Raw genomic sequence first — 20,340 nt, 5'->3', positions numbered from 1 at the left:
ATCTCTTAGCCTTGGGAGGGACACAGGAACCATGGGTGTTGGCTGCTGCCACCAGGAGACTGATACTAGGATACCACAAAAGTCGTCTCTTCCTCCTCAGACTGCACTCACTTACTAGTACCAAGCTAACACCAGATAGTGTAAAAGCAGTAGGAGAAACCTAACACACAAGACTAAGGAAAAACAAAAACTAAAGAAAACTCCAGAAGCACACACTTCACACAGTGAGGGCAACCAGGGAGGGAATTGTCACCCAATGAAGGGTTCAAGAGAGATTTTTTGATGGGTACTAAAAATTCTCTTTTCGTGGGCACTTCAACGGAGGACACAGGAACCACGAGTCATCCTAAATTAGTCTCTTAGGGTGGTTGGAAAAGAAGAAGCCAGAAACAAGACCTCAGGTGAGTACTAAGAAACTGCCATCTACACTAAATTTCTGTTAAGACTCGCTGCCCCAGAGGCAAAAGGTATGCACTCAGAATAACACGCAGAATGTGCATGTGAATAGAAGGCCATGTAGCGGACTTGTAGACTTGAAGTTTTGATGCTGACCATTACATATCAGCAGGATGACCCCCACACACACACCTATGCAGAGTGGGTCATGGCCCTGATGCCTTTGAGGCTTGCCGACCCCCGTTGAAAACCCTCCAGGATGTCAAATAAGCTATCTGAATGCCTGAAGACAGCAGTGATAGACACAAGTGATGGGTGGCTCTAATGTCATCCAATTTGTGGAGCGATTTCTCTCGGAGATGAGCTGGGGAAGAACAAATAGAATGCAGAACTATCTCCTTGTTGAGGGGAAAGAAAGCGATCACCTAGGGTAGAAAAGAAGACAGCGGTCACAAGACCACCCTGTCACTGTTGAGAATGAGAAAGGATGAGCGGCACAAATGTGGTCTCAGCCATCTGAGACCCTTCTGATGGGTATGCCTGTTATGAAGAAGGCCACTTTCCAAGAGATGAGCTACAGGAGAGACTTACTGGCAAGACTCAAAAGTGGTATACTGCAGAGCCTCCAGCTACAGGTTGACATCGGATGAGGACACAGGCGGTTTGTAAGAGTGTGCGATACCATGGAGATAGGTGTTAACTTAAGGCTTTGAGACCAGTCTCTCCTGGAAAAGAATGGACAGGGCAGATACTTGGAACATGACAAGGCAGCTAGTACTGCGCTGGGCAGAGGGAAATTTGATTTGCACTTGCAAGCAATGCATGGAAAAGAAGTGATTTGGGAAGGCTGACCTGGCTGGTGAGTGCTTTTGTTCTGTTTAGCCTGACACGACAGAACAATAGAAAAGAGCAGAGGAAAGAAAGATTTGGAGACAAATGGTGGTAGAAGTGGTCTGGAGCAGGAGGAGACTAGTGTCTGTGCCCTTGTTGGACACGGCCCGCCAGGTTCTAAAGAGTGCAGTACAGCGAGGAGCTGGGTTGGTGAGGAGAAGTGGGCGACCGTGTCTCTGGTGGATCTGATTCTTCTGCTGTGCTGTAGAAAAGATGACCGCTCCAGGCAGGGAAAAGAATAATTTGGAGAAAAGGGGGTGGAAAGGGAGCACAATGAAAGATTAGAGAGCTGACATGTCCAGCTGGGGCTTGTAGTGGATCAGGTGTAGTAGGCTGCAGAGGTCTAGGGCTACTGACGTGCCTGCACTCTCGCTTAAGAGAGGAGAACTGGAAAGGGCACCAAGTGTCACAAGTGGGCTAAGCAAGAAGAAATGGCAATGCTTGCATGTAGGGAGTGAATAACCTGGAGCACGGGAGACTGAGGGTCGAGGTGGAAAAATACCTGTGTGCCGTGAAGCTTGACACTGTGGCTGCTTAACATCTACACTTGATATAGGTGTCACGCTCTGGGGGTGAGCAGAAGTATAAAGCAAGGACTGACCGCCTGATTGATAAAGCCTCTAATGCAGGTGACATATTCCTGCTGTCAGAAACAGTATGACTAATTGACACTGTTCCCTCTATCCGCAGTAGGGTAATGAAATGGCTGCTCTATTTCCCAGCCTAAAAAGGAAAGTAACGTGGTTAACATGAATAACCTAAACTAGGTAGAAAGATCTGAGATCCCAGATTTGTTTCTGCCTCCTACATGATACTGATCTAAACTAGTGTTGGGTATGTGCCAGTTTGTGTGGATAGCCTGCGGAGGAGGAGCAGAATTTTTTGCTATTTTATTGTTAGCTTCCTTCTGACATCAGTCAACGCCCATGGTTCCTGTGTCCCCAAACGAAGCACCCGATAGTCAAGAAATTTGTCTCTTTTGTGCTATTGATAGGTACAGTATATCACAAAAGTGAACACACCTCTCACATTGTTTAACAGTTTATTATATCTTTTCATGGGACAAAACTTAAAATCTGACACTGATACAATGTATATGTAAATAGGGTTTAGGTCTGGAGGTGCTTGACTAGTCCAGCACCTTTACCCACAGTTTCTTTAGCAAGGCAATGGTCATCTTGGTGTGTTGAGGTCGTTCTGTTGTAATACAAAAGGAGGGGATCATGCTCTGCTTCAGTATGTGTCACAGTACATGATGGCATTAATGGTTCCCTCAATGAACTGTAGCTCCCCACAGCCAGAAGCTCTCATGCAGCCTCAAACCATGACACTCCCACCACCATGCTTGACTGTAGGCAGGACACACTTGTCTTTGTCCTTATCACCTGGTTGCCACCACCCACGCTTGACACCATCTGAACCAAATAAGTTTATATTGGTTTCATCAGATCACAGGATCTGGTTCCAGTAATCCACATACTTAGTCTGCTTGTCTTCAGCATATTGTTTGTGAGCTTTCTTATGAATCATATTTAGAAGAGACTTCCTTCTGGGCTGACAGCCATGCAAACCAATTTGATGCGTATGGTCTGTGCACTGACAGGTGGATCCTCCCACCCCTGTAACCTCTGCAGCAATGCTGGCAGCACTCATACATCTATTTTGAAAAGACGACCTCTGGATATGATGCTGAGCACGTGCACTCAGCTTCTTTGGTCAACCATGGCGAGGTCTGTTCTGTGTTGAACTTGTCTTGATAAACTGCTGTATGGTCTTGGCCACCATGCCACAGCTTAGTATCAAGGTGTTGGCAATCTTCTTATAGCCTCGGCCATCTTTACATAGAGCAACAATTCTTGTTTTTCAGATCCTCAGAGAATTCTTTGCCATGAGGAGCCATGTTGAACTTCCAGTGACCAGTATGAGAGCGTGTGTGAGCAATAACACCAAATGTAACACCCCTGCCCCCCATCCACACCTGAGACCTTGTAACACTAATGAGTCACATGACACCGGGGAGGGAAAATGGCTAATTGGGCACAATTTAGCCATTTTCACTTAGGGGTGTACTCACTTTTGTTGACAGCCGTTTAGACATTAAGGGCTGTGTGTTGAGTTATTTAGAGGGCACTGAATTTAAAGTTATACAACCTGCACACTGACACTGTACATTGTATCAAAGTGTCAGATCTTCAGCTATGTCCCATGAAACGATATAATAGTTACAAAATAACGTGAGAGGTGTACTTACATTTGTGATATACTGCAGCTACCTTTTGGACAAGAAGGCTATAAGTTATCACCTATCCTGTGGAAAACCCCTTTAAGGCTACTTTCACACATCCGGTTTGAGCACTGCGGCTCAATCCGGCTGTGCAAGCTATGCAACGGATGCGGCAAAAACACCGCATCCTTTGAATAAGTTTTTACATGCGGCCCGTCCGTTTTTTTCCGGTTGCGGCATGCTACTGAGCATGCGCAGTGGAAGAAACCGCATGCGGCGGCCGGATGCGTTTTTTTTTGCATCGCGCCGCATCCGGCGTCCATAGGTATGCATTGAAAAATGCGCCGCAGCGGCCGGATGCGGCGCGATGCGTTTTTTTTTGCCAGAGCAAAAAACGTTGCAGGCAACGTTTCATCCGGCCGCGGCATCGGCTAAATCTGCCGCATGCGGCAAAAACCGGACCGACCGCAAGCCCATGCGGCAACAATACGGCACTAATGTAAGTCTATGCAAAAAAAAAACGCAACCGGCGGCAAAAAAAACGGTTGCGGTTTTTCTGCAGAGTGCCGTATTGTGCCTCAGAGCAAATACCGGATGTGTGAAAGTAGCCTATGACTGCAAATATTGAGTCATCTCCATAAGAACTGTTTTGCACCCAAATCTAGGACTATTGAAGTTTAGTCATCTTCTAATGTGATATCACTAGGACCTCTTCTTAGACAGTTTCTGATCCTCAGAATAAAGGTTCTTTTTTGTCGTACCTGACCACATGCTGTGCAGAAAATTGCTGTGCCCCAAGAGCACCACTATGCAGGGAAAATGGAGAAGGAGATTTGTGTTACACCAGCGATGTGTCACCTTCATTCTCAGGATCTTTAGGGGCTGTAGAGAACAGACCCTCCCCCATCGGTCGCCACTAGGATTTGCCATTACTTTAGAAGATGAGAAATCCTTTGTTCTTTATATATCACATTGTATACAGCACAGATACAGAAATATATATAGAGCTCATCTATCTCTGTTATATTGCATCTGCCAGATGAGATTTTCTGTGCGGATGACCTCAAGTGGGACCTGTCGGAGAGGACACTGAAGGGTAGATGTGGTGTTTCTGCTCAGTTGAGGTTGTGAATGACACTCTGAGGCATTGTGGATGAAAATCGGTAATTGTAGTTGACCGTCAAGGGCACGTTGACTATATTTTAGGGGCTGCACTATGGCTGACAATGTATGGAGGGCTAACTACCTGTGTTTCTCCAAAAATAAGACCGGGTCTTATATTATTTTTTGCTTATTTTCAGGGGATGTGTTGTTTTTTTTTTTTTTTCATGAACAGCAATTCACATTTATACTTGAACAAAAAAAATTAAATTTATTCAAATATTATCATATTGCATTCTGGAACATCAACATAACTATCAAAACTCTGCGTGTAAAACGTGTATATCTATATATCATCTATCGATACACATACCATCCTGCCTCTTCTTCTGCTTTAGACTCCTGCAATTAAAAGACCTTTGGTCATATGACGTGATGTCACAATGGTCCTTAAACAGTCTTATCAGGATATAAATGCTGGGGCCCCTAGGAGAATGGGGACCCTGTGAAACTTCCCAGTTTGCTCTCCTTTCTCCCTAATGCCAGTCTGTCTCCTGTTCAGTTATTTTAGACCCCTGCAATTAAGAGACCTTTGGTCACTTGACTGTGAAGTCATCAAAAGCCTTTAAACGATCATAACCTCGGTATACAAATGTTGGGGTCCTTAAGAGAGTGGGGGGCCCTGAGAAATTGTACTGTTTGACTGCCCCTAACGCTGGCGCTGACTGTGTGACGCCCTCGCCTATCAGGTCGTCACAGGCCTCCTCCTTGGCTATGGGTCCCCAACTACATGGTGTTGCCTACATCAGCCAATTAAAGTCCTAGGTACACTCTGCACCACACCCACCAGACACACCAGTGGACGGCCTGAGTGGAATAGGGTCGACCACTTGGGGGGTTGGTAAGGGGAGGTCAGGAGTGTAAGGAGTAGGTCAGTCAGTGAGTGGAGTTCGAGAGAGAAGGTTGAGGAGGTTAGGACATGGGCTCCTTGGAAACGACTAGGTGGCAGTCTGTGGTCTGGGCCTAGTAGGAGCTGTACCCCCGGCCGCAGGGGATCGTGACAAGGGGCACGGAAGTGTCAAGGAGGACAGCCGCCGGCCTTGTACAATCACCGAGCTGAGACCAGGGCACGACGGGGTACATGGACCCTAGGTCAGGCAGTAGCTTCAGGCAACCTGACAATTTACCCGACGAGAACGGAGCCTTCAAGATCCGCTCTCCACCCGCACCAAAATCGGGGTACTAGCGCAACGAGGGGATAGGACTCTCCACTAAAACGGTCCAGGAAATCCCAAGCGTGAACCGTGAGAGCAAGTTCCCACAGTTAGCCACACTGGGGAGCGGGACCCAATTAGTTTTATGCTACCAGGGCCAACCAAGACGCAAACTAAGTGCCAGGGAGAAGGTCACAGATCATCAGGCAACACCATCGGGGACGGGACCCAAACAAGCTCCCCTCAGCAGCAGCGGTGTCCAGAACTTTGGTTTATCCAGTTGACGGTGTCAGCTTTATGGACTATGTGAGTATGAAAGTCTCCCCCTTCACTCTTCACGGCACCCCTCGAACCCCATCACCGAGTCCCCGGGGCATCTTCCTAGCCGTGGAGGGTTCTAACACCTGGCTGCCCCATTCCATCATCCCTGGGTACTCCCAACTGCAGCGGTGTTACTCCAAATTACCACATACCACGGGTGGCGTCACGAACTTTCACACAACCCCCTGTAAATACCCCCTTCATTTGAGTGGCCGCACGACCCCCGGGTCTGGACGCCCCTCGAGCCACCGCGGATCCGGATCCGAGCAGCCCGGGCTGCTGACACGGGGGCGGCACAACTGTAGCTAGGGCTTATATTTCAAGCATACCCCAAAAATCTTGTAAAATCATGCTATGGCTTATTTTTGGAGTAGGTTTTATTTTTGGGGAAACATGGAATACGTATATAGTATGGACTGTATATTGAGTGTGACTATTCATCATACCAAATAGTTCAGTAATGCCATAAGTATTGTTATTTTTGCCGTTTTGCAGGCATCTCTTCAGATGAGCGCAAGAACAGATAATGTTAAACCACGTTGCCTCAGTCTACTACCTTCTGCTCAGATCATTGCTCAAATTAGCAAGAACTGCCTGGATCCATATGCTGAAATTAATAACAGCTGGTATCATATGGTAAGAAAAACATTACCATGCAGGGACTATATTGTATGTACTTCCGATTGTAAGATGCAAAAGAAATATTTATGGATAACATTGGCATGAAGGATGCAACATTGCTAAAGGGTCCTAGCCAAAATGTCCCGTGCATGATGCTAGTAGTTTTACTAGTATGTACTAAGTGGGATAGACTTGAAGGAGTATTTATTTCTCTCTCGAACATTGCAGGTCCCCCATATCACGGCCATCATGAACTAGGATGTTGTCCAATCATGTGCTGCACTTTTCATTCACATTTGGGGAGTTACCAAAAAAAGTCAAACAAGCCATCCCAAAAAGATGAATTTGTCAATTATTATTAAGACATAATAACTTACAAATTCCCTAAAAACAAGGGAAAGATCCCATACTAAATACAAAACCTAAGATTTCAGTGACTAGCCCAATAAATTGGAATTGTAGAGGGCACTGAAAAAGAGGGATCGAAACACTGATGGTGAAATACAAAGTTCTTTATCAATAAAAGGGTGAACAAAGCACAGACATTGAGGGCAAAAAGGTGGAATACTTGCGAGATACAGAATAGCACAAAAAACACACACCACCTGACATTAATTAAAGGCTGCAGACCCAAGGTGCCGAGATTACACTTATCAAATAGTCTGGGAGTGAGCCTAAAGGCCCCGTCACACGCTATGATATATCTAACGATATGTCGTTGGGGTCACGGAATTCGTGACGCACATCCGGCAACGTTAGAGATGTGGTAGCGTGTGACACCTCCGAACGACTGTTAATGAGCAAATGAGGCAATGAGGAAGGAAGGAGGTGGGTGGGATATTACATCTCGCTCATCTCCGCCCCTCTGCTTCTATTGGCCGGCCACTGTGTGACGTTGCTGTGACGCCAAACGTCCCTCCCCCTTCAGGAAGAGGATGTTCGCCGCCCACAGTGAGATCGTGAGGGAGGTAAGTACGTTTGACAGGGGTTAACAACATTGTGCGCCACGGGCAACGAATTGCCTGTGACGCACAATTGACGGGGGCGGGTGCGATCGCTCATGCGATCACACGATATATCGTTGCGTGTGATGGGGCCTTTAAGGTGTAACACACAAATGGTTTTGGTTAAACACCCTAGGGATACTCCTCCCATAGGCACATATAGGAAAATCAGCAATTACAGCAATCATTACCTTGAGACATGACGCAAGTAATAACGCAGCAGTCAAGTCAGTGGTGGGGGTGGGGCCTCGACGTGCGTTTCACCAGGCGTGGCTTCAGCTAGGGCTTGTTTTTTTTTTTCTTCCATGAACAACAATAATACATTTTTGCTTCAGTTTACCTTGAAGGTGTATGGCCACCTTCAGCTTGAAGGTGAGTGGCAAACTTCAGCGTGAAGGTGTATGGCCAGCTTTAGGGTTAGTAACCTTAACCCTAACTTACATTCACAATTGCTGGTGCAGTGTCAGTGTCTCTTATGGTAACACTTACTGGCACTCTCAAAACACTTCATGTGGCAGAGCAGTGGCACTCTTCTCTATGGAGCCAGGAGGACGCAGAAGGCGGGAGTCTGGAGCGGGACTCGGGAAAGGTGGTTGTGACATGGCTGCTTCTGCGGGAGCGAGCAGGGTCGGCCTTGAGGTGGGATCCAAGAGGCAGCACTTGGGAGGCAAGAGGTGGGACACTGAAGCAGATGCCAAACCCACAGCATAGCACACTATGGGAGGCGGCACCCAGGAAGCAGCGTTCGGGAGGCGGGACTCTAGAGCAGCAACCAAGCAAACATGATAGCGCAGTAGTAGCCAGGGGGCGGGAACCAGGTGACAACACTCAAGAGGCAGGACTCGGAGCGGGTGAGCAGATTTTACCCTGCCATGGTGGGAGGAAGCGGCAGGACGATTTGGGTACTACATTATGCCTATTCTTGTGCCTCCAGTGTTTGGTTATGTCTCCGTGATGTTAGTGAAATAACCTAGCGTCACGTGACATAAGCTTGCGCTGGAGGCGCTGACTAACTAGGGCTTATTTTTGGAGTAGGGATTATATTTAAAGCCTACTCTAAAAATCAAGCTAGGGCTTATTTTGGGGGGAGGACTTATTTTGTGGATAAACAGGGTAAACAGACTATCAAATGGAGATAAGTATTAAAATGACAGGGACCAGCCATTTAAAGTGACTCTGTCAGCAGTTTTTTGCTGCCTCCTCTGAGAACGGGATAATATAGGGGCAGAGACCCTAATTCCACGGATGTCACTTATTTTGATGGGTGCAGTAGTTGTGATAATCTCTGTTTACTGTGCTGCAGATCTAGCAGAGCTGTGACTTCTGAGCTGTGATGCTCCTCTATGACGGCTGTGGACTAAATCGCTCAGGGTTCTCTGCACTACCGCTGATCTTGATGGGGACTGTCATGGATTTGCATGTCTGATATCAGCTTTTTGGCCTCCTGATGAACCACTCACTTGGGGAAACGCGTCGAGGCAGAGACAGACCTCATCCATTGTAGATGGCTACTGTTTCACATAATGAATGAAGGGATTTGGACATCTGCATAAATGCGACATATGGATCTTGACGGACTGTAACTTCTCCAACGATAATTATACAGCTTTACACTTCCTGTGAAATCTATATCTGATTGGATATATTGTTACGGTCAAAAGATAAGTCCGGTTATATATCTGACCATCATCATAATTACTGTGTCGCTTTGTCCCTACCTGTGTTAAAGGTGCAGTCACACATAACGAGACTGTTACAATCGTTAATGAGATCGTTGGTGATATGTCAGTCATTTTCCTAACGACTTTAGTAACAATGCAGCGACCTGTATAACGATCTCATTGGTTGTTGAGACGTAACGACTCCGACCTCGAAAAGGGGTGTAGTGTTTGACGCTGTAAGCCACGTAGGCGTGCATATGCGTCGCCTTTTCCACACTCCTCCGCTCCGATTGGTGGCCAATACTGCGTTCTGATTAGGCGGCCGGTCTAGAAGGCAACTTGTATCGCTTCATCCTTTGTCCCTTTTTGAGCCTTGCTTTGAGGATAGAACCTGCGACTCCACCCGGATTTATTCGTACTTTGTTCCCGGTTGCTTGCTTACTTTTCGGATCGAAGTTGCATCTGCACCCGGATTCATCCCTCCTTCGTTCCCGAGTGTTTGCTTACTGTTCTCAGCGCCAACCAGTCTGTGCAGAGGGGGCGCGGGAAAGGTGACGCAACTACACGCCTATGTGTCACACTTTAAGTTCTCATCTAGGTCATTAACGAGATCGTTGGTAGGTGTCAAACATACAGATCCATCCTGCCCAGCAGGACTCCGAGCCAAAAATGGCCCAAGACATTCAGCAACGACCGACGATCTCACAGCAGGGAACGGATCGTTGGTACGTGTCAAACATAACGAGATCGCTGGTGAAGTCGTCGTTTCGTCGCAGAAGCTGTGACGTAGCAACGATGTCGTTAGCGATCTCGTTATGTGTGAAGTGGCCTTTACAGTGCTCTATCTAATTCATATCAATTTGTTTGTATTATCACCTTTCTTACCTTGTCCCTGGTATCCAGGGCCAAGGTGTACAGGATGTTGTTATAATATCCTGAGACAAATTAGTACCTGTATTGTCTATATTTTTTCACTAATTGGTGTGACAATCACCCTTGTGTGTTCTATATATCTAATGAATACTGTGTATAACCCCGCCCACACTACTGCTAGGCAGCTATTTGTGTACACTGTATATTGACAGAAAGCTGCTAATTAGTAGTGTGGCGGGGTTAGATAAAGCAGGAGGACTAGGAGGCATGATACACCTAGTCCTGTAGTGATAATATCCTGATAAAACCCTGATTTTATTGGATCAACAACACACAGTCTAGTGAGTGACACATTGCTGAAATCAGGGTCTCTGTCCCTGCATCACACTGCTCTCAGATTACATAGCACAAACCTGCTGACAGATTCACTTTAAGCTAGGTATTTTTAAATAAAACACAACCTATTTTAAATATTTCATATAGAATTGCTGTGAACTTGATAATGATAACCAGTTCTACCCTAACCTACTGTATCCTCACCTATCCCTTGTAGACTGAGCCCTCGCGGGCAGGGACCTCTCTCCTCCTGTACCTGTCTGTATCTTGTATTGTTTATGATTATATTACTTGTCCCTATTATGTATACCCCTTTCACATGTAAAGCGCCATGGAATTGATGGCGCTTTAATAATAATAATAATAATAATAATAATAATAATAATAATAATAATGTAATAGAATAAGTAGAATAGGACAATATAGGATTTGTCATTTCCTTACCAAATAACATTTTTCTCTGTATTTTACTTCTATTCATTTTTTTTCCATTGCACTATACTGAAACGTAAATTGAATTGCTTACAAAATCTAAAAAAAAACAAAGTAGATTTTTTTTTTCTTCCACTTAAATATCTCAGCAACATGGAATGATATAATCTGCAGTCTGAAAACACAGCTCCCGAAGGTAAAAGTTTCGCCAAGCTGCAATATGACTGATCATGTGAAATCATGTAATGTTCCCACAACGAAAGGTTAAGAGCTTGCTTGTCAGGTTTCATTTCATCCAGCCGTACCAAACATGGCTGGGAGTAAGATGTATCTTATGTGATAGCCATAGTGTTCATATCTGCAGATATTAGGAAGGGCACATTTCTAACCCTTCTCGCAGCAACCAGGATTTGTTACTTTTTAACCCGATAAAATCATTTTAAAATACAGAATTTTTCTTTTGAATGAATTCTTTAAATATTTTTTTTATTTCCAGATTACAACAGTGAATTTCGATGGGCAGAATCTTTCCCGAATCACAAATTTAGACCAGCTGGAAAACCTTCGTTGGGCATCTTTCGGTAACAATCATCTAAGAAGAATTGAAGGTCTGGAAAACTGTGTGAATATAGAAGAGCTCTGTCTAGACGGAAACTGCATCACAAAACTGGAAGGTAATCTGCACAAAGGCTTTATGGTCTTGCAACAATGGCCTTAACGGGAGCCAGTAATGTCCAAAAAACGCTATTAACCTGCACATATAGGGGTTAATCTGCAGGTTAGTAGCGTTCAATGCTGTCCGGCCACCTTACTGAAAGCCTGCCTACTGGGAGAAAATAAAATGTATTCTTCCCGAGAGTCGCCGGCTTTCAGTCATAGAAGTATGCATGGAGCTGGTACCGTTAATGCTCTGTCGCCCCAGGCACTTTGATTGACAGCTCACAATGCATAGATGTGATGCAGAGCATGCTGTCAAGCAAAGTGCCGGGGCGATGCTCACTGTGTACTAAGTGATCCCTGAAGACACTCCATGCATGCCTCTATGACTGAAAGCTGCCGGCTCCCAGGAATAATAAAGTTTATTTTCTCCCTGTAGATGGTTGGACAGCATTGGAACACTATTTACCTGCGGATTAACTCTATATCTGCAGATTAATAGCATTCAGGGCAGGTTACTTTTTTAAGAGGTGTGGGCAAGTTAACTGTCGACTCTTTAGAAGACAAGTCCATAAAGTATGTTTTATGTTTTATTTTAGGGGTGAGGTATAGACTGAACGATTCTAAGGATGGAGATGTGTAAGATATCAATGTAAGCAGCTCCGTCCTCAGAGCCGCTGGCACATACATGGGTGAAGCTCCGGTCTCCACCTCCCTCGCCATCTCTGAGATACACTGCAGGGCACAATTGTAATTACAGAATTAAAGTGGTTTTCCACTTCCGGGAAAATGGATCCCAACTGCTCTAAAATGCCTAAACTAACAGACAGAGCAGTTACTCACTCAACCTGTATGGGGCATCTATTCCCACCATTGCTCGGGCCTTGGTGTCTTGGCTGTAGAGGCACCATCACATAGACAGGTGTAGCCAGTCACTGAGCTTAGCATCTGTGCCGGAGTAGACAGCCAGAACCGCTTAGCTCAGTGATTGACTACAGCGGTGATGTGCGCTGTTCCTGTGACTATGCCCCTGCAGGCAAAACGCTGAGACCCGAGCAGTGGCGGTATCTGCTGGTGAACCCACAAAGGGCACATACCTGCTGAGATTGTTATCTGGGCATTTTATAGTGTTTGCGACCCACTTTCTTGAAAGTAGAAAACCCCTTTAACGCATTTGAAAATCACATGATCCTTTGTGTATTTGCTGACTGGCTGGGAGGGACCATGCAGTGCCACATTTACCAGCATTTTATCCCCTGGACACAAGGCCCCATCCTTATTCCTTGGTGAACATTAGAAATGCCCCTTTTTCAGTAAATAAATTAGCACAAACCCCCATTTTCCCATAGTAACATTCATATAAAAAGTGGAGAAACTTCTTCATAGTTTCATAGTGTTTAAGGTTGGAGCTATATTTAAGTCCATCGAGTTCAACCCATGACCTAACCTAACGCGAGGAAGGCAAATATTCTTTGCCTGTTTATTCTCCATACAGTTTGTGGTCCTGTGGTTTACTTTCTGGGATGATGGCGTAGTATGCTCTCGTCATAGGTACTACATTATTCATCGTGGCACTGCCCAGTTATAGTGCAGATATCCTCTCATGGAAGAGGGGTCTGTACATGTAGAAGTACAAACCCCTCTACCTCTGCGCCTGAATAGACCTATTTGACAGCACAGTGTCACGTCTTCTGTGACTACAAACAATCTGTATTTTCTTTGTCGCTCCATTGGGAGACCCAGACAATTGGGTGTATAGCTATTGCCTCTGGAGGCCACACAAAGTATTACACTTAAAAGTGTAAGGCCCCTCCCCTTCTGGCTATACACCCCCAGTGGGATCACTGGCTCACCAGTTTTGTGCTTTGTGCGAAGGAGGCAACACATCCACGCATAGCTCCACTTTTTAGTCAGCAGCAGCTGCTGACTATGTCGGATGGAAGAAAAGAGGACACATATAGTGTCCCCAGCATGCTCCCTTCTCACCCCACTGTATGTCGGAGGTGTTTGTAAGGTTGAGGTACCCATTGCGGGTACGGCGGCAGGAGCCCACATGCTGATTCCTTCCCCATCCCTTTTTACAGGGCTCTGGGTGAAGTGGGATTTACCGGTCTCCAGGCACTGAGACCGTGCTCCATCTACAGCCCCTGGAGAAGATGCTGGATGGAGCGGAGTACATCAGGGACATGGCCCTGCTTCCTCAAGGTACTCTGTGTCCCCGTGCATTTGGCGCTCACACCGCAGCATGCTGGGTGTTGTAGTGCGCCGGGGGACATCAGCGCTGCGGCGCCTGTGCCATAGCCTCATTCAGCTTAGCTGAAGCAGGCACACTTATGGGACTCGGCCGCGCCGGCCGCTGGGACTGCGGCACGGCTGGCACTTGTAGTGCGCCGGGGACTTCAGCGCGGCCTGCGCTTTTACGGCGGCCGCGCTGATAACTACAGTCCCCGGCTTTTTGCGGCCTGCTTCCGTTCGTTCCCGCCCCCAGACCTGCCAGTCAGGAGAGGGGCGGGACGCTGCCCACGTCTAGGACTCGGGCGCGCCGGCCGCTGGAACAGCGGCGCGGCTGGCACTTGTAGTGCGCCGGGGACTTCAGCGCGGCCCGCGCTTTTACGGCGGCCGCGCTGATAACTCGAGTCCCCGGCTTTTGCGGCCTGCTTTAGTTCGTTCCCGCCCCCAGACCTGCCAGTCAGGAGAGGGGCGGGACGCTGGCCACTTCTAGGGCGGTCGCGCCGGCCGCTGGGACTGCGGCGCGGCTGGCACTTGTGGTGCGCCGGGGACTTCAGCGCGGCCCGCGCTTTTACGGCGGCCGCGCTGTTAACTCGAGTCCCCGGCTTCTGGGCCTAGTCTCCCTTCGTTACCGCCCACAGCCCTGACAGTCAGGGTAGGGGCGTGACGCTGCAAGAGCAGAGCTGAGAGCTGGAGTATGTTTTGCATACTCCACCCCTCTCACTGTGTGCAATTCCCGCACTTTCTCAGGCACGCCCACGGCTTCCTTCTCTACAAGGACACCGGCAGCCATTAGTGTCAGTTTCTGTACGATACAGAGACAAGTGTGGAAGACCCTGGCATTCTGATAGTCACACAATCGCTGTAACAGGCGTTAAGCAGCACCTGTGGTGCTAACCCCACTAGTGCAGAAGTGCACTTATAGATATGCTTGTACTATATACATTGCACTCTTTGGTCGCACGTTGTATATACCCTCCTGGATTATGCGGAGGAGTTATCAGCATATTCTCTGTGTAAAACAAAGGTGCAGAACCACATGTTTTTCTATACAGCTGGTACAGCATGTACGGCTATACGGCCGGCAGGTACATAGACTCCCATTGTATGCACTAATGGCCAGGGGATGAGGACGGTGTCTGCAGTATTTACTGACAGTTTTTCTGAGACTATGGCTATGATACTAGAAGCCTAGCAGTCCGGACATGTCTCTCACAATATGGGCACTGTTGAATCATTGATCCATGGCCCCCCTCAGTGTGAATAACTAACAGCTCCGGGAATGTCACACGCATCCCAGAGTCACGGCTCTGCACGGACGTCAGTCCCAGACAGCCTAAGTGGGCTCGCTATGAGCGGCCTCGGTTTCATCAGGGTCCTAACAGAAGGACTCGCTGTGTAATGAGGCGGAAGTAGCGGCTCAGGATTCTGATCCTGAGACCGCTCTCAATCTGGATACACCTGATTGTGACGCCATAGTAAATAATCTTATAGCGTCCATCTATAGAATGTGGGTTATTTCTCACAACTCCTCCAGTGGAGGAGTCAGCTTCACGTATTTTTCTGGACCACTCTGCCTTCAGAGAGGCAGTCCAGGAACACCACGCTTATCCAGATATGCGCTTCTCCAAACGGCTTAGGATACACGCTATCCCTGTCCCCTGACTTGGTCAAGGACTGGACCCAATGTCCAGAGCGGCATCCTCCAATCTCCAGGCTTGTAGCTAGATCCATAGTTGCAGTGGGAGATGGAACTGCAAACTCAAAGATGCCACTGACAGACAGATGGATCTCTGGTCGAAAGCCATCTATGAGGCTGTCGGCGCACCGTTGGCTCCGGCATTCTCTCCCTTGGGGCACTCCAAGCTATTTCAGCTTGTCTTACACAGATTGACACGGTTACACGTACATCTGTGCCGCAGGTGGCATCCTTAACCTCTCAAATGTCTGCATTTGTTTCTTACGCGATTCAGGTTGTCCTGGACTCTGCGAACCGTGCGGCGGTAGCCTCCGCTACTCCGTGTTTTTAAGCAGAGCCTGGTCTGCTCGTTAAGTGAATGGAAGGCAGATTCTGCTTCCAAAAAAGGTTGCCTAACCAGTTGCCTTTTTCTGCTGACCGACTGTTTGGTGAGCGTTGGATGTAACCATCAAACAGTCCAGGGGTAAGGATTCATCCTTTCCTCAGCCCGGACACAACAAACCCCGACAGAGCAAGAGGCAGTCGGGGTTTTCGGCCTTTTCGAGGCTCGGGCAGGTCCCATTTTTCCTCGTCCAAGGTGGACTCAAAAGGATCAGAGGAGCTAAGATTCTTAGCGGGCTCAGTCTCGCCCAAAAAAGCGACAGTCGGAAAACCCGCTTCCAAGGCGGCTTCCTCATGACTTGCGGCCTCGGTCCGTAGCAGGCTCTCCCGCCTTGGCGATATTTAGCTGCCATAGGTCAATGACCATTGAGTGTGAGACATTCTGTCTCACGGGTACAGGATAGAGCTCACTTCTCGTCCTCCAACTCGATTCTTCAGAATTTCTCCACCTCCCGGCCGGGCCGCTGCTCTTCTGCAAACAGGGTGCACTCTATAGGCAGAAAGAGTGATGACCCCCGTTCCTCTTCAGGAACAAGGTCACGGTTTTTACCCCAAATTCTTTGCGGTACCTATAACAACGGGCCGTTCCGTCCCGTTCTGGATCTAAAAATGCTCAGCAAGCTCGTGGACACCAGGCGGTTCCGGATGGAATCCCTCCGCCATGTCATCGCCTCAAGGTCCCAAGGATATTTCCTAGCATTATTAGGCATCAAGGATGCTTATCCACACGTGCCGATTGATCCAGAGCACTAGCGTTTCTACGCTTCGTTATAGGAGACGAACACCCTCTGTTCGTAGCTCTACCTTCCGGCTAGCGACAGTCCAACTGGTCTTCGCCAAGGTCAGGGCAGCAGTAGTCACAGTCCTGCACTCTCAGGGTCACTCTGTGGTCCCGTATTTAGACGATCTACTTGTCAAGGCACTCTCTTAGGAAACATGCCAACACTGCCCGAACGTTGCGCTGGAGACTCTCTAGAGTTTTGGGTGGATCATCAACTTTTTAAAGTCAGATCCGACCCCGACCCTATCGGTAACATATCTAGGCATAGAGTTTCTTACTCTCTCAGCGATAGTGAAGCTGCCGCTAGACAAACAGCATTCACTACGGGCTGCAAGCTCTTCTTTAAGAACCAGTCGCACACATTGACACGCCTCATGCACTTCCTACGTAAGATGGTAGCAATGGAGGCAGTTCCTTTCGCGCAGTTTTACTGCGTCCACTACAATGGGACATTCTCCGCCAATGGGACGAGGAGTCGACGTCCCTCAACAGAGTCGTCGTTCTTCTCAGGCGGCCAAGGAATCTCTACGGTGGTGGCTTCTTCTCACCTCTTGGTCAAAAAGAAGGTCCTTCCTATCCCCGTCTGGGCGATAGTTACGACAGACGCGAGTCTATCAGGGTGGGGAGCAGTTTTCTCCACTACAGCGCTCAGGGTACGTGGACTCAGCAAGAGTCCACTCTTCAGATCAATGTTCTTGAACACAGAGCAGTGTATCTTGCCCTACAATCCTTCCAACAGCGGCTGAAAAGCAAGCATATCCGACTTCAGTCGGACAGCTCCACAGCGGTGGCATACATCAACCACCAAGGAAGAACGCGCAACCGGCAAGCCTTCCAGGAAGTCCGACAGGTTCTGATGTGGGTGGAAGACACGGCATCCACCATATCCACAATTCATCCCAAGTGTGGAAACTAGGAAGCTGACTTCCTAAGTCGCTGAGGTGTGGCCGAAAGAGTATGGTCTCCTCACCCGGACGGGTTTCAGGAGATCTGGCGCCGCTGACAGAGGCCGGACGTCGATCTAATGGCGTCACGGCACAACAACAATGTGCCAGCTTCATGGCACGGTTTCACAATCATCGAGCTCTGGCGGCAAACGCCTTAGTTCAGCATTGGTCGCAGTTCCAGCTACCTTAGGTGCCACCTCTGGCATTGTTGCCCAGAGTACTGCGCTAGATCAAGACCGACTGCGGCCGCACCATCCTCGTCGCTACAAATTGGCCGAGGATGTGTGGTACTCGGTTTTGTGGTGCCTCACGGTAGGCTAACCGGGGGCACTACCAGACCAATCAGACTGGCTGTCTCAAGGGCCATTCTTCCATTTGGATTCTACGGCCCTCAACCGGATGGTGTGGCATTGAGTCCTGGAACCTAGTGTCGTCAGGATTACCTCAGGACGTGGTTGCCACCATGAGACAGGCTAGCATACCAACGTCCGCCAAGATTGACCACAGGACGTGGAAGATGTTCTTATCTCGGTGCTCGGCGCAGGGTGTTTATCCCTGGCCGGTTGCATCGTCTATGTTTCCTTCCTTCCTGCAATCTAGGTAGGAAAATGGGTTGTCGCTCAGTTCCCTTTAGGGACAAGTCTCAGCGCTATCTGTATTTTTTCAGAAACGACGACTTCCTCAGGTACGCACGTTCCTACGGGGAGTTTGTCTTCTCAGCACTCCGTACAAGCGGCCGTTAGAGCCCTGAGATCTGAACAAGGTTCTAATTGCTCTCCAGATGCCGCCTTTCGAGCCTTTGAAGGATGTCTCCCTTCCCGTTTTTCACGGGAAGTGGCCTTCTAGTAACGGTCTCGTCTCTTAGGAGAGTTTCCGAGCTAGCAACGCTCTCATACAAACTCCCTTCCTGGTCCTTCACCAGGACAGGGTAGTTCTGCGTCCGGTTCCGGAATTTCTCCCTAAGGTGGTATCCCATTTTCATATCAATCAGGATATCACCTCACCTTCTTTGTGTCCTCGTCCAGTCCATCAATTTCAGAAAGATTTGCATCTGTTGGTTCTGGTGAGAGCACTCAGGTTCTACTTCCCGCATGGCGCTCCTGCGCCACCCGGATGCACTCTTTGTCCTTGTCGCTGGTCGGCGTAAACAGTCGCAAGCTTCCAGATCCACCCTTGCTCGGGGGCTCGAGGCACCAATTCTTGAAACCTACAGTTCTACTGGGCTTCTGGTTCTCTCAAGGCCGAAGGCCCATTCTACCAGAGCCGTGGGTGCATCCTGGGCATTACGGCACCAGGCTACGGCTCAGCAGGTGTGTCAGGCACCCACCTGGTCGAGTCTACTTACTTTTACCAAGCATTATCAGATGCATACCTACGCTTCGGCAGACGCCAGCCTAGGTAGATAAGTCATTCAGGCGGCGGTTGGCCACCTGTAGGAGAGGGCCGTTTGACGGCCCTATCATGAGGTATTCTTTTACCCACCCAGGGATTGCTTTTGGACATCCCAATTGTCTGGGTCTCCCAATGGAGCGACAAAGAAGAAGGGAATTTTGTTTACTTACCGTAAATTCCTTTTCTTCTAGCTCCAATTGGGAGACCCAGCACCCGCCCTGTTTTCTCGGGGTTTTTCTGTTTTTTCGGGTACACATGTTGTTCATGTGGTATGGTTCAGTTCTCCGATGTTTCCTCGGATTGAATTGGTCTTTAAACCAGTTATTGGCTTTCCTCCTTCTTGCTTTGGCACTAAAACTGGTGAGCCAGTGATCCCACTGGGGGTGTATAGCCAGAAGGGGAGGGGCCTTACACTTTTAAGTGTAATACTTTGTGTGGCCTCCAGAGGCAATAGCTATACACCCAATTGTCTGGGTCTCCCAATTGGAGCTAGAAGAAAAGGAATTTACGGTAAGTAAACAAAATTCCCTTCTTTTACTAAAATATTTCTTCAATTCCACATTGTAACAGCGGCGTTACACGCTACGAGTTATCTGATGATATGTCGTCGGGGTCACGGTTTCCATGACGCACTTCCGGCATCGTTAGCGACATTGTTGCGTGTGACACCTACGAGCGACTCCGAACGATCACAAATAGGTTGACAATTGTTGATCGTTGACACGTCGTTCACTTTCAAAACTATTGTTCATTGTTTGGAACGCAGCAGACATATTGGTACGTTTGACACCCTGCCAACCATGAACAACATCCACACGACCGCCTTGGTCAAACAATATATCGCTGAACGATGTTGCGTCGCTTGTGAGATCGTTACGTGTGACCGCTACAAAACGACCTATGTGCGATCTCGGTAAATCATAACTATGATCTGGGCGTGTCACATCGCTAACGAGATCGTCAGATAAATCGTAGCGTGTAAAGCGGCCTTTACTTCTTGAGATTGTCCCAATACCAGAAGCATTGATTAGATCATAAAATATAAATATTATTTGCAATTTACCTGCTTAATCCAGTTGACAATGTAGCCATGTTATTTGCCTTCATTTTTCTTTCTTGCATTCCAAGGGTCGTAACTTTTTTCTGTTCCTAACAACACAGTAGTGCGAGGGCTTGTTTT

The 20,340-nt window shown here is 47.9% G+C and overlaps 1 protein-coding gene and 1 long non-coding RNA gene across 3 annotated transcripts in view; one reads left to right on the top strand and one right to left on the bottom strand.

Annotated features, from left to right (window-relative positions):
- The window catches only part of LOC142258003 (uncharacterized), a 370,341-nt gene that overhangs the window by 173,886 nt on the left and 176,115 nt on the right, over nucleotides 1-20,340 (bottom strand). The window lies entirely within an intron of this gene.
- The window catches only part of LRRC9 (leucine rich repeat containing 9), a 267,576-nt gene that overhangs the window by 170,129 nt on the left and 77,107 nt on the right, over nucleotides 1-20,340 (top strand). For both annotated transcript variants that reach the window (XM_075330387.1, XM_075330386.1), the window contains exons 20-21: nucleotides 6,643-6,783; nucleotides 11,571-11,748. In XM_075330387.1, coding sequence (XP_075186502.1) covers nucleotides 6,643-6,783; nucleotides 11,571-11,748 — 319 coding nt within the window. The remainder of the gene's footprint in view (nucleotides 1-6,642; nucleotides 6,784-11,570; nucleotides 11,749-20,340) is intronic.

This window comes from Anomaloglossus baeobatrachus, chromosome 12 (assembly GCF_048569485.1).
Source record: "Anomaloglossus baeobatrachus isolate aAnoBae1 chromosome 12, aAnoBae1.hap1, whole genome shotgun sequence".
NCBI classification, from domain to species: Eukaryota; Metazoa; Chordata; class Amphibia; order Anura; family Aromobatidae; genus Anomaloglossus; species Anomaloglossus baeobatrachus.
Note: the sequence above shows the minus strand (reverse complement) of the source record. Positions and strands in the feature narration are given on the sequence as shown.